Source organism: Daktulosphaira vitifoliae, unplaced genomic scaffold, assembly GCF_025091365.1.
Source record: "Daktulosphaira vitifoliae isolate Bord-2020 unplaced genomic scaffold, ASM2509136v1 Scaffold_3, whole genome shotgun sequence".
In the NCBI taxonomy this organism is placed as follows: Eukaryota; Metazoa; Arthropoda; class Insecta; order Hemiptera; family Phylloxeridae; genus Daktulosphaira; species Daktulosphaira vitifoliae.
The window spans coordinates 19,987,916-20,001,599 of NW_026099574.1; the positions used below are offsets into that span (position 1 = coordinate 19,987,916).

Sequence of the window (13,684 nt, forward strand, 5' to 3'; positions counted from 1 at the left end):
ACGTTTTATGTATTAATACATATTTTTTGAAATAAACTATCAAGGGCTATAGTTTATTTCAAAAAATATAAGTAAAATTATGAACTAAAAAAATATCAATTAATCAAGAAAATTATTATGAGGTAATTTTGTGTGAAATCTAGCAAAATAAACTTCACTCTAATTAGCACAAAAAAAAAAAAAATTAAGTAATTGCTTATAAAACAATAACTGTGGTTTTCATTCTAATTATTAACGAAATTGATTTTGTAAGACCATTTATTTTTTACTACTTGAACTTGAAACTGTTAAAACAATAATTCCTAGTTTAAAAACACTTAAATAAAATTGAATAGTTTGTTGCCAGTTTTTAGTTAAAACCTATTGAATAAACATCATAAAATGAATATTTAGAACACGCAAAATGATAAATTATAAAATATAAGAAAAACATATACATTAATATAGAAAAATCGTTGATATTTTCTATAAAACTATAATCTGTATATTTTTATTTGAAAATTAAAATTTTTTTTTATTTTTACCTTGGCTTAAGATTTTTTTCTGTACTTCAGGGAACCTTTTTAATTCTCCTATGTTTCCAAACGAGATGCGCATATTATAAATTTTATTTTATCAGAAAAAAATTGAAGTGTTTTAACAACCATATGTATAACTATTTAAAAATTATAACTCTTTATGCCAAGACTCAACATTCAAACATTACTATTTTTACAGTTACGGTTAAAATCAATACAAAGCTATATATTATTAGTAAATAATCGTGTACGAACAATGCTCGTGATTAACAGTTGTCGAATTTTCAAAAGTTAATTATCAAACAAGTTAAAAAAAAACATAGTATTATTGTTACAATTGAAAGAGATACGTCAAATTTTATGATATTGTATTTAAACCACTGATATTGTCGAGGAAAAAATTTTCAGATTTACAATTATAAACAAATAAAATTATTTTAAAAACTTCATGTTATTAAAATATTATATTTATGTTCTACTAAATTTAATTATTAAGATAATGAATTAACAATTATAGGAAAATGTATTATTTAAAATTATAATGGCTTTCTGTTAAACTCTTTTTATATGTTGCTTAAAGTTTATTAATGTTTATTGAATACACCTACACAAATATAAACAGATAATTGAGTTAAGTAGACAATTAATTATATTGTAAAATATTACCAATACATAAAAAATTCTGTAGTACAAAAAAAAGTTAGATATTTAAAAAACACATTTAATAAACTTGTATTCAATCAAATTATTTTGTAAATAATATATGAATATATTTTTTTATTTTTACTCTATTTTAAAGTATATAATAATTACATAGTTTGATTTATTAAACAATAAAATTTAAAACGTTTGATTAGTTAAAAATTATGTCAAATGCCTCAAAGCATATAGCTTAGAATTTAATTATAAATACCTGATAATGAGTAAATAATATTTAAATTAAAATGCATTTCTTTGTGCTTATACGTGTCGTATATTTACAATAGCAAATTTGTTGTTTACGACTTGTTTTATTTTATTTTTAAAATATCAAGAACGATATTTTTATTTTAGTCATATGGATAAAATAAAAATGTTTTATTAAGTTAAACCCTTGGATCGCATGGTCCAATTTTCACAAGTTTCTCGCAAATATCCCAATACTTTTTCTGGTTTTCTACGTTGAGTATGTCATTTCTTAGGCTGGCTTCCTAAATAAAAATTTCAACATAAATTTGATTTTTTTATCTTTATGTATGAATATAAGCACATCAAAATTTTTAAAAATGTATTTTTAATAATATTATATTATTACTAAAATTTTTACTTACTTTGCAATCTTTAAAGTATTTTCCATTTGTTTTTTCTACATCTTCACTAACAGCTAAATAGATTGTTGTTTGTGCACCTTGTTCAGAGGTCTGTAAAATAATGTTTAACATTTAATTTGGACATTAGCCTCCTACATAGCAACGTATTGATTAATTAGATTTTTAATTTTCTTAAAAATACATCTCAAATCTCATTTATATTCTAACTTCTTCAAAACTTATCTTTATTTATTATTTATTTTAATGTAAACTACAAAGTTAAAATAATTTTTAAAATAATATGTAAGACTGTAGCCTCACAAATAATTTTAGCTTCGATGCAAAGCTGAGAAGGTATTAATTTTACTATGATGTGTTTTTTTTTTGTGTTTGATACCACTTTTTCTCAGCTCTCAACGAACAGATTTCTTTCAATGACACGTCAAAAGATCACAAATCGTATCTAGTCGAAGACATTACCATCAAAAATTGAAAAAATTTCCGTCATTCGCCATAAATGGGGGAAACCNAAAAAAAAAAAAAAAAAAAAAAAAAAAAATCTGTCCCTCTAACTGCCCACAGGGAGGGATTTAAAATGATAACTTTTTCAACTTAACTTTTGAAAGTGTTCCGGAAATACTGATACTTTTATATATATCTTAAATTAAAGCTTATGTAATATACTTTAATATTAAAAAAAAAAAAATTTGGACTTCATTTTATCTTCACGATGAAAATGGCTATTGAATGCTATTTTTGTGTGAAAATTCTTGATTTTATATTTTACATTTTTTACTTTAAAATGCTATAACTTTTTAAAAAATGTATGGGGATCAATACAATTTTTTCATGAGAAGTAAAATTTATATACATCTTTCATTCGAAATACTTTATCTTAATCAGGATATTAATAAGAAAATAGCAGATCATATAGCTTTTGAAATAATCCGCCAATTTTTTTAAATTAAACACTAACTAAAGATTTGCATCGAAACGTTTTTTTTTTTTATAGTGATTTTAATCACTGTCAGATATCATTATACTTGATCCAACTATCCCACGTCACCTCTGTGCCACGACCCCCCTGTGCTGGGTTTTTTTAATTACACCTATGCATATTATATTTTAAGAACTGATTTAATAGAAAATAAATATTTTGTAATTAAGTATTCCGTTGCAAATTGGTTGAACCAACTTGTCACGCCTAATGTAAGTAAATACAATAACAGTAAAAATATATGATTTGGAGTCATGAGAATGCCTTTTTGTACAATCTTTCCGTTTAATAAAAAAATATTTAAAGTTATCTTTTAGTTTTCTAATAAACAAAAAAATGTTGACTTAATTATTAGTATCTTCAAAAATACAATATAAATATTTACTTAATATTTAATAAATATTAATAAATGGTTAATAAATATATTTAAAATGTTCTATCCTTATTAATATAATAATATTACATAGAATTAAAATACTAAAATTATAAATGATTTAATTAAGTATAAATACATGATCTATTTACCTTAAACATTGTTTTAACAACCAATTGAATGGGCAAATTTAGTGGAAAAGGAACATTTCTCCATATACCTGAATCGATCATACCAGGATGAAGACAATTACAAGTAACACCTATAGCATTTTTATACATTACTAAGAAATGATTTTCTAAAAATTTATTAATGAATTATCATAAATAACTACGTATGTAATTACATATGTAATTACCTGAGTTACTTTCATTCAATCTTCTTGCCAATTCATTTGAAAACATGATGTTTGCATACTTAGACACGTAGTACAGATAGGCGGGAATCTGATTTGTTGGATTTGGTTTGTCTAAATTTAATTTGGCAAATCGATACAATTCTGAGGCCACAATAACGATTCGGCTTGGTGCACTTTTTTTGAGTAATGCTAATTATAATAAAAATATTTATGTAATAATTTTGGAACTAATATTATATTACAGACTAATGTTTAGGCACGGGTTAAAGGGGTTAGGGGTTTTCTTGGGGCCCTTCTTAATTTTTACAAAAGAAATGATCAGAAAATAATTAAAGTCCTACCTATATCTCCTATCATTTCATTATTTAGATAACAATTTTTGTTATCTTTTTAGTTCCTTTTGGAATTTTTACCCATATGAGTCAACAACAACTAGTCTTAATACGGGGATTTATTAGTGTCGTATTTGTATATTTGTACATCTGTTTATTACGAGACTTTATTTTCATTAAAAATTTAAAAACAATTTATTAACCAATAATATCTTATATTTATATAAAATAAATAAAGAAAATTACCATTACGTAATAACTTTAAAAAGCAAAACACTGAGAATCCGTATGTTTTACTTTGTGCCATATTCCCAGTCTGGGAATATAATCATTATTGTTGTGAATTTATTTAGCAAGGAAAATTTGTTTTAAAATTTACAATCACATCATAAGCTTTTTTATTATAGATAACAAAATTTATATTAACCGAGTGTGATTTTATTTACTCAAGCACTCCCTTCATTAATCCCCATTTTTTAAAAACTAGATTGAAATGTTTTTTTGGTCTTTTATATTAATTAATTTTTAACGAAAATTTTGAGTAATTATAAAAATATATAAAATACTTACGTAGAAGTAAACGTGTTAGTAAGTATGGTCCATACTGATTTGTTGCCATAGTTAATTCTAAATTGTCTTCGGTGATTGTCTTGCCAAAAGTTTTAGCTACCCCTGCGTTATTGATGAGTACATCTAATCTGGATTCTTGTTGGTTAATTTTACCAGCGAATTTACGAACTGAATTCAAACTGCTCAAGTCTAGTTCCATCAATACAACATTATTGTTTCCACTATATTCAATAATTTCATCTAAAAAATAATATTTATTATTTCATAATTAATAATTCTCAATGGCAATGTTAAAAAAATTCCTTTTTAAATGGAACTCGAAATCCTAATCATATCTATTTTGTTAGAAAATATTTTAAAACCTGCTAATATTAATATTTTTTAACTGTAGTTTAAAATTAAAGTGTAGCCTATATTTTAAACATTCTGTTCGTAGGCTAATTTAAACAAAATGTTTGGACTGTTTAACTTAATTTCTTTCAATCTTATCATATTTTCTAAATATAGCGTGTAATTTTCATAATTTGAGGGGTTAATACAGAATTAGGGGATTAAAGCCTCTCAGATTATGCTTATGATTTTGTGCTTTCAATATATTAATTTTTTAATGCAATAATTTATTTAATATCGATGAAAGCTTTATTAATATCAGAGTAGTACATAATAAAATTATTAAATGTCGATAACATAATACAAAAATAATACTGTTATACAATTATGGTCATTAGATTTCAATGCAAAAAATATTGTTATTAGTTAAAGTAAAAGTCCATTTTTATTGATAACATCCTAAAACAAAGAAAAATTTAAAAGAACTGTAAATTTTGTTTATGTTTCTCATAAAAATGATTCGTTCACATTTCATATTCTTAAATTTTTAAAAGAAGTAATTTGTAGCTTAGTTCTTACAAAAAGAAATTGTTCCAGTAATCTATTCTTGTTGAAAAAAATTCCTTCTTAATATTACTTGAAGAAGAATCACTTTCTTCTTAATATAAATTTGAAATACTCTAAATACTCTAAACTTTTTTTCATGTATACGTTTTTTTTCCAAAAGAACTTACAGTATTATTTTATATCTATTTATTATAAGTACACGGGTAATGTATGTGTTGATCAATAGAAAACATTAAATAAAATTTAATTTTATATTTTTTGGTATCGTAATAAGAAGTTTATTATCTTTAATTGAATATTAATTTCATTTATATAATAAATTGTATTATTTATATATTATAAATAAAGAATATTAAGGCTTTACTTTATAATTCGACTATTTTTGTTCGATAAATGAAAATACATCTATAAGAGAATGCTAAATATTACTTTCCCTAATTGTTTTTGTCATTAAAATATAATCCTTGACCTTGAGCTAACTAATCACTATAACATTAATAATTTTCAAGGTAACTATCTTTTTAATTTGTTATATACCTTAACAAATGCATGTTTTATTAGATTAAATTTTGCACGTATCTAATTTATATTTCATAATTAAGGATCATAAGACGTGGTTGTTTAAAATCATTTTAAATATACATGTTTTTTGTCATAGTTTTTAATTTAAAAAAGTTATAGTTTTTCTTATATTGTTTTATAAAATATCATTTGTATATCTAATTATCTTAAATAAGCAATAAAGTCTATACCACTCATTGATTATTCAAAATTTGGTTTCAATAAGTAATTGAAAAATCTAAAAATGTTGTTTTTCAGCATAGTGGGATTAATCTCTGTGAGATCCCGTTGAATGCATATTTTTGTTTTTAGTAGTTTTAACTTAAAATATTATTATGCATTTATTTTTACCTCGGACTTTTGAGCTGACCTCTATATTTCTACACGCCATGATTAATCTTGCTCCTCGTTTAGCTATATCTTTAGCAGTTTCTTTACCAATACCTAGTTTAAATGGTAATTAAACGTTTTGTATTTATTTGACGTTTATCTACATTATAATTCTATGAACTACTTACCAGAGTTGCATCCGGTAATAATAACAACTTTTCCTTTCATGTTGGTGTTACCGTTGTACAATCCAGTGGTCATCCAAGTGTATGCTTTAATAGTTGCTAGTGATACTACTGCGATCAGAATGACATTGAGAATAAGAGCTACTAAGTTAAACGTGTGAAGGTACGATAATGTTTCAGCATACCACATCATCAAACCTAAATAACCAGGAAAAAATTTAAGTATGTTGTAAGTAGGATATTCTATTATATGTCTACGGTCATCACTTAGATGTATTTTTACTGAACGTTATTCTTAGTACGTCACGAAATATGACATAGACCTTCAATGTTACTGTGTTTTTTTAAATGAACAATAAAGGATATATGCTCAAATAATGATGATAATTTTTGACCTAAGGTAAAAAAAAATACGAACAATTTTACTATTTCTCATTTTTAGCTTCGATGCGAAGCTGAGAAGGTATTGGTTTTACTATGATGCGTTTTTTTTTTTTGTGTCTGTTACCACTTTTTCTCAGCTCTCACCGAACGGATTTCTTTCAACGATACGTCAAAAGATCACAAATCGTATCTATATCGTACTAACCTTCAAAATTGAAAAAATTTCCCTCGTTCCCCGTAAATGGGGGAAACCTCCAAAAAAATTACAAATTTAAAAATCGCTAATTTTCGACATTTTTTCAATTTTTTTTACTAAAAACTGCCCTAACTTTTTCAAAAATGAACATATCAATATAATTTTTTTTTATATAGATGCTTGATGTCTTTACTTATCATTTGGTATATTTTTTTTGTAAATCTGACACTTAACCTGCCCACAGGGGGGGATTTAAAATGACAACTTTTTCACAAAAAATTAACTTTTTCAACATAACTTTTGAAAATGTTCCGGAAGGTCTGACACTTTTATATATATCTTAAATTAAAGCTAATGTAATATACTTTAATTTGAAAAAAAAAAATTTGACCTCTGGACTTGTCTTCACGGCGAAAATGGCTACCGAATGCTATTTTCGTGTGAAAATTCTCGATTTTATTATTCATATTATATTTAACTTTATAATGCTATAACTTATTGAAAAGTTTATGGATCCACACAATTTTTTTATGAGAAATAATATTTTTTAATAAACCCTTTTTCATTCGACATACTTTATCTTAATCGAGATATTAAGGAACCAGCAGATCAAGTAGCTTTTGGAATAAAACACCAATTTTTTTTAAATTAAACACTATCTAAAGATTTGCATCGAAGCGTTTATTTTTGATAGTGATTTTAATCACTGTCAGATATCATTATACTTGATCCAACTATACCACGTCACAACTGTGCCGCGACCCCCCTGTGCTGGGTTTTTTAAGTTCATAATGTAAAGAGTTTTAAACATGTAACTCATGTTTAAACTATTACCTTAACGAAATTAATAATAAAAAAATGTTTTGAATTGTTACCGAACAACAAGAAAAACAATTTCCGTTACATTGCTTTTATAATAACCAGAACATTAAATATCCGTCAGTTTGCTTGATTATAATTTTATCAAAATTATGTTAATGTAATATGTATTAATTACATACACGATATATCAATACAATTACACTATTTTCTTAAGCTAATGAATTTATACAAATATTTTTAAAATGCATTTGTAAATTGCATCATATGAGGTTGTAAAAATATAAATTGTAATCTACAATAAAATTAAACACTTTTTTTCTTTTAATTTGGTGTGCATGTTTTGATATAGGATTATAAACTTTTTTCTTTTTGTAGAAACCATACGAAGTAAACAATTTATTTTCGACTTACATAATTAATATTGTAATTTTAAGTATGATGTCTCAATGTCCCTATTTAGACGACCTAGGGTATACCTAATGAATGCTTCGCACACTTAAAATATTTTGTAACTTTACAATTCACAGATTTATTTTAGATATTTTTAAACCTTCCCAACAAAAAATTATTTTTGTCAGTATAAAAGTCATCAGAATATTATAATATCACACGCAAAAAAAATTCTTGCAATTCTACCCCAGGTAGTTTAATATTTTATTATAAATGACTTTTAAATCAAAATAAGCGTATAAATTATTATTTTTTGCTAATGTTTGTTGATGTGAGTACATCTTAAAAAAACTATATTATTGCCAATACATTTATACTTAGCTTATAGAATTATAAAAATATGTAAAAGCAATTTTTATAAATGGTTAAAAATGTATTCATTTACTTTTTGGAAATTAAACAAAATGTATTAATTCACATTTACAAATTGTTAATTAAAACAAAAAAAAGTATTAAAAATGAATATTAATCCGTAAATGATAGCTCATTTTAACTCTAAAAGATTACCTCTAAAACCTTTAAAATTTATCTTAAATATTATATTAATTTTAAAAAATGTTATAAAGTGAGATTTTTAAATTTTTATTAAAATCTAAAATAGAATATGGTGTCTTATAAAGAAAAATATAATAGGGAATAAAGAGAATGATTTTACTTACCATCAAAAAACGTCTTGCAATGATTCTAGATAGATTTTGTGTGCCTACAAGGCGTAAAGTGAAAGTAGTTCTGTTCAATCAAATTGTGAAAACATATATGTAACCAGTAGAAAAAGTAACAGTAGAGCAGAAGGGAGAGTGGTCTGATGATGTAATAATGGTAATTATCGTCCCTAGTTACAAAAATTTCATTTTTAGATTTAATTTTGTATATTATTGATTGTTATGAAATCATAATGTATTGGATAGCCAAACATTTTTTCGTATTATTACTTGCTTGAATACCCTTTTACCTGCGCCTATTAAATAGATTTAATTAGTTCAAAAATGTGTTTAACATATTTGTAATAAATTATATATTTATGCAATTTCAAATGAACAATTATAGGATAAAATAGTTTGAAAAAAATATGTTCAATGCATAGCACTGAATTTCTACTGGAAATCAAAAAGCTAAAAAATATTAAAATTCTTCGTGCGTGAATGTTCTTATTAGAATGAAATCTCATCAATTTACTAGTCGATTACGTCTAATTATATACTTTAATTGTTCATCGATGAATCAAAATGTAAATAGTCTGAAGAGCTTAGTCCTCCCCTAAAAATTAGAAAATTATATTTATTATGATATATATACAATAAAAATGTATAAAAACATTTTTAGGACAATGTAGAAAATACTGAAATATTTCATTAGTCCTCCCACATATTTTTATTTTCACTTATAAGTTCTACAAAAAATATAAGTTATATTAAACAACTAGGTTATCTTTTTATGTGTCCTGTAAATTTGTAGAAATCTCAATTTTTTTTAAGAAAAACCATTTGTGACTAAAAATTTAATATTTCAATATGTAATTTACTAAGACATATTTGATATTTAATACATTTATTAAATCAGTTAATTTTTAACTGAATTTTATAGGCGCAATCTAGGAAGACCAGTTGCGCAGCAATTGGGTACAGTTATCATACCTCCCTTTGTTCACAATATTTTTTTTAAAAATAAGTTTGTAAGAAATTTTTTTTCCATAAATAAATCTTAACTACGCCACTGAAGAAAAGAGTTTAATGAAACTATTTATGTAATTGCCTTCTCAAAAATTATATGCAGAGTGGAACAGATCTAACTGAAAACTCATATAACTTGTGATCTACATAATATTTATATATATTTTTTTTTGAAATCAATTTTTACAATATAGGACACTATATTAAACATGTTTGATGTTATTTTTCGCAATTAAAAAAATATTTCAATAATTCTTTTTTATTCAAAATTTTTTTAAGATTTAAAGATAGGCATTTTATGTATAATTTATAAACTTGAAGCACTTAAAATCATCAAAAAACTTCATTATAGGCACTCAAAAAGCACTTATAAAAACCCAGCACAGGGGGGTCGATAAATACAATCACCGAAGACAATTTAGAATTAACTATGGCAACAAATCAGTATGGACCATACTTACTAACACGTTTACTTCTACGTAAGTATTTTATATATTTTTATAATTACTCAAAATTTTCGTTAAAAATTAATTAATATAAAAGACCAAAAAAACATTTCAATCTAGTTTTTAAAAAATGGGGATTAATGAAGGGAGTGCTTGAGTAAATAAAATCACACTCGGTTAATATAAATTTTGTTATCTATAATAAAAAAGCTTATGATGTGATTGTAAATTTTAAAACAAATTTTCCTTGCTAAATAAATTCACAACAATAATGATTATATTCCCAGACTGGGAATATGGCACAAAGTAAAACATACGGATTCTCTGTGTTTTGCTTTTTAAAGTTATTACGTAATGGTAATTTTCTTTATTTATTTTATATAAATATAAGATATTATTGGTTAATAAATTGTTTTTAAATTTTTAATGAAAATAAAGTCTCGTAATAAACAGATGTACAAATATACAAATACGACACTAATAAATCCCCGTATTAAGACTAGTTGTTGTTGACTCATATGGGTAAAAATTCCAAAAGGAACTAAAAAGATAACAAAAATTGTTATCTAAATAATGAAATGATAGGAGATATAGGTAGGACTTTAATTATTTTCTGATCATTTCTTTTGTAAAAATTAAGAAGGGCCCCAAGAAAACCCCTAACCCCTTTAACCCGTGCCTAAACATTAGTCTGTAATATAATATTAGTTCCAAAATTATTACATAAATATTTTTATTATAATTAGCATTACTCAAAAAAAGTGCACCAAGCCGAATCGTTATTGTGGCCTCAGAATTGTATCGATTTGCCAAATTAAATTTAGACAAACCAAATCCAACAAATCAGATTCCCGCCTATCTGTACTACGTGTCTAAGTATGCAAACATCATGTTTTCAAATGAATTGGCAAGAAGATTGAATGAAAGTAACTCAGGTAATTACATATGTAATTACATACGTAGTTATTTATGATAATTCATTAATAAATTTTTAGAAAATCATTTCTTAGTAATGTATAAAAATGCTATAGGTGTTACTTGTAATTGTCTTCATCCTGGTATGATCGATTCAGGTATATGGAGAAATGTTCCTTTTCCACTAAATTTGCCCATTCAATTGGTTGTTAAAACAATGTTTAAGGTAAATAGATCATGTATTTATACTTAATTAAATCATTTATAATTTTAGTATTTTAATTCTATGTAATATTATTATATTAATAAGGATAGAACATTTTAAATATATTTATTAACCATTTATTAATATTTATTAAATATTAAGTAAATATTTATATTGTATTTTTGAAGATACTAATAATTAAGTCAACATTTTTTTGTTTATTAGAAAACTAAAAGATAACTTTAAATATTTTTTTATTAAACGGAAAGATTGTACAAAAAGGCATTCTCATGACTCCAAATCATATATTTTTACTGTTATTGTATTTACTTACATTAGGCGTGACAAGTTGGTTCAACCAATTTGCAACGGAATACTTAATTACAAAATATTTATTTTCTATTAAATCAGTTCTTAAAATATAATATGCATAGGTGTAATTAAAAAAACCCAGCACAGGGGGGTCGTGGCACAGAGGTGACGTGGGATAGTTGGATCAAGTATAATGATATCTGACAGTGATTAAAATCACTATAAAAAAAAAAAACGTTTCGATGCAAATCTTTAGTTAGTGTTTAATTTAAAAAAATTGGCGGATTATTTCAAAAGCTATATGATCTGCTATTTTCTTATTAATATCCTGATTAAGATAAAGTATTTCGAATGAAAGATGTATATAAATTTTACTTCTCATGAAAAAATTGTATTGATCCCCATACATTTTTTAAAAAGTTATAGCATTTTAAAGTAAAAAATGTAAAATATAAAATCAAGAATTTTCACACAAAAATAGCATTCAATAGCCATTTTCATCGTGAAGATAAAATGAAGTCCAAATTTTTTTTTTTTTAATATTAAAGTATATTACATAAGCTTTAATTTAAGATATATATAAAAGTATCAGTATTTCCGGAACACTTTCAAAAGTTAAGTTGAAAAAGTTATCATTTTAAATCCCTCCCTGTGGGCAGTTAGAGGGACAGATTTTTTTTTTTTTTTTTTTTTTTTTTTTTNTTTTTTTTTTTTTCTTTATTAATATATACACAATCTATACACAAACGGCACAATAAGAGTATTAGCTAAGATAAACAAGAATGAAATATTGAGTGAAGAAGCCACCCACCGATGACACTTTCGAGAGGGACAGATTTATAAAAAAAATATACCAAATGATAAGGAATGACATCAAGCATCTATAAAAAAAAGATTATATTGATTTGACCATTTTTTAAAAAGTTATAGCAATTTTAATTTAAAAAAATTGAAAAAATGTCGAAAATTAGCGATTTTAAAATTTGTAATTTTTTTGGAGGTTTCCCCCATTTATGGCGAATGACGGAAATTTTTTCAATTTTTGATGGTAATGTCTTCGACTAGATACGATTTGTGATCTTTTGACGTGTCATTGAAAGAAATCTGTTCGTTGAGAGCTGAGAAAAAGTGGTATCAAACACAAAAAAAAAACACATCATAGTAAAATTAATACCTTCTCAGCTTTGCATCGAAGCTAAAATTATTTGTGAGGCTACAGTCTTACATATTATTTTAAAAATTATTTTAACTTTGTAGTTTACATTAAAATAAATAATAAATAAAGATAAGTTTTGAAGAAGTTAGAATATAAATGAGATTTGAGATGTATTTTTAAGAAAATTAAAAATCTAATTAATCAATACGTTGCTATGTAGGAGGCTAATGTCCAAATTAAATGTTAAACATTATTTTACAGACCTCTGAACAAGGTGCACAAACAACAATCTATTTAGCTGTTAGTGAAGATGTAGAAAAAACAAATGGAAAATACTTTAAAGATTGCAAAGTAAGTAAAAATTTTAGTAATAATATAATATTATTAAAAATACATTTTTAAAAATTTTGATGTGCTTATATTCATACATAAAGATAAAAAAATCAAATTTATGTTGAAATTTTTATTTAGGAAGCCAGCCTAAGAAATGACATACTCAACGTAGAAAACCAGAAAAAGTATTGGGATATTTGCGAGAAACTTGTGAAAATTGGACCATGCGATCCAAGGGTTTAACTTAATAAAACATTTTTATTTTATCCATATGACTAAAATAAAAATATCGTTCTTGATATTTTAAAAATAAAATAAAACAAGTCGTAAACAACAAATTTGCTATTGTAAATATACGACACGTATAAGCACAAAGAAATGCATT

General features: G+C 24.4%; 2 protein-coding genes across 2 annotated transcripts; one reads left to right on the forward strand and one right to left on the reverse strand.

Moving 5' to 3' along the window:
* Positions 1–967: 967 nt before the first annotated feature.
* On the reverse strand, positions 968–9,035 carry LOC126901626 (retinol dehydrogenase 14-like). The gene is made up of 8 exons (XM_050678247.1): positions 8,922–9,035; positions 6,414–6,608; positions 6,247–6,339; positions 4,438–4,677; positions 3,536–3,724; positions 3,330–3,439; positions 1,829–1,918; positions 968–1,708 (listed from the first exon to the last, which is right to left on the reverse strand). Exons 2-8 carry the CDS (start codon positions 6,601–6,603, stop codon positions 1,604–1,606), a joined length of 1,017 nt encoding a protein of 338 aa, XP_050534204.1. The 5' UTR covers positions 6,604–6,608; positions 8,922–9,035; the 3' UTR covers positions 968–1,603.
* A 1,249-nt stretch (positions 9,036–10,284) lies between these two features.
* On the forward strand, positions 10,285–13,637 carry LOC126901639 (retinol dehydrogenase 14-like). The gene is made up of 5 exons (XM_050678270.1): positions 10,285–10,411; positions 11,125–11,313; positions 11,410–11,519; positions 13,228–13,317; positions 13,438–13,637. Exons 1-5 carry the CDS (start codon positions 10,363–10,365, stop codon positions 13,540–13,542), a joined length of 543 nt encoding a protein of 180 aa, XP_050534227.1. The 5' UTR covers positions 10,285–10,362; the 3' UTR covers positions 13,543–13,637.
* Positions 13,638–13,684: the final 47 nt, after the last annotated feature.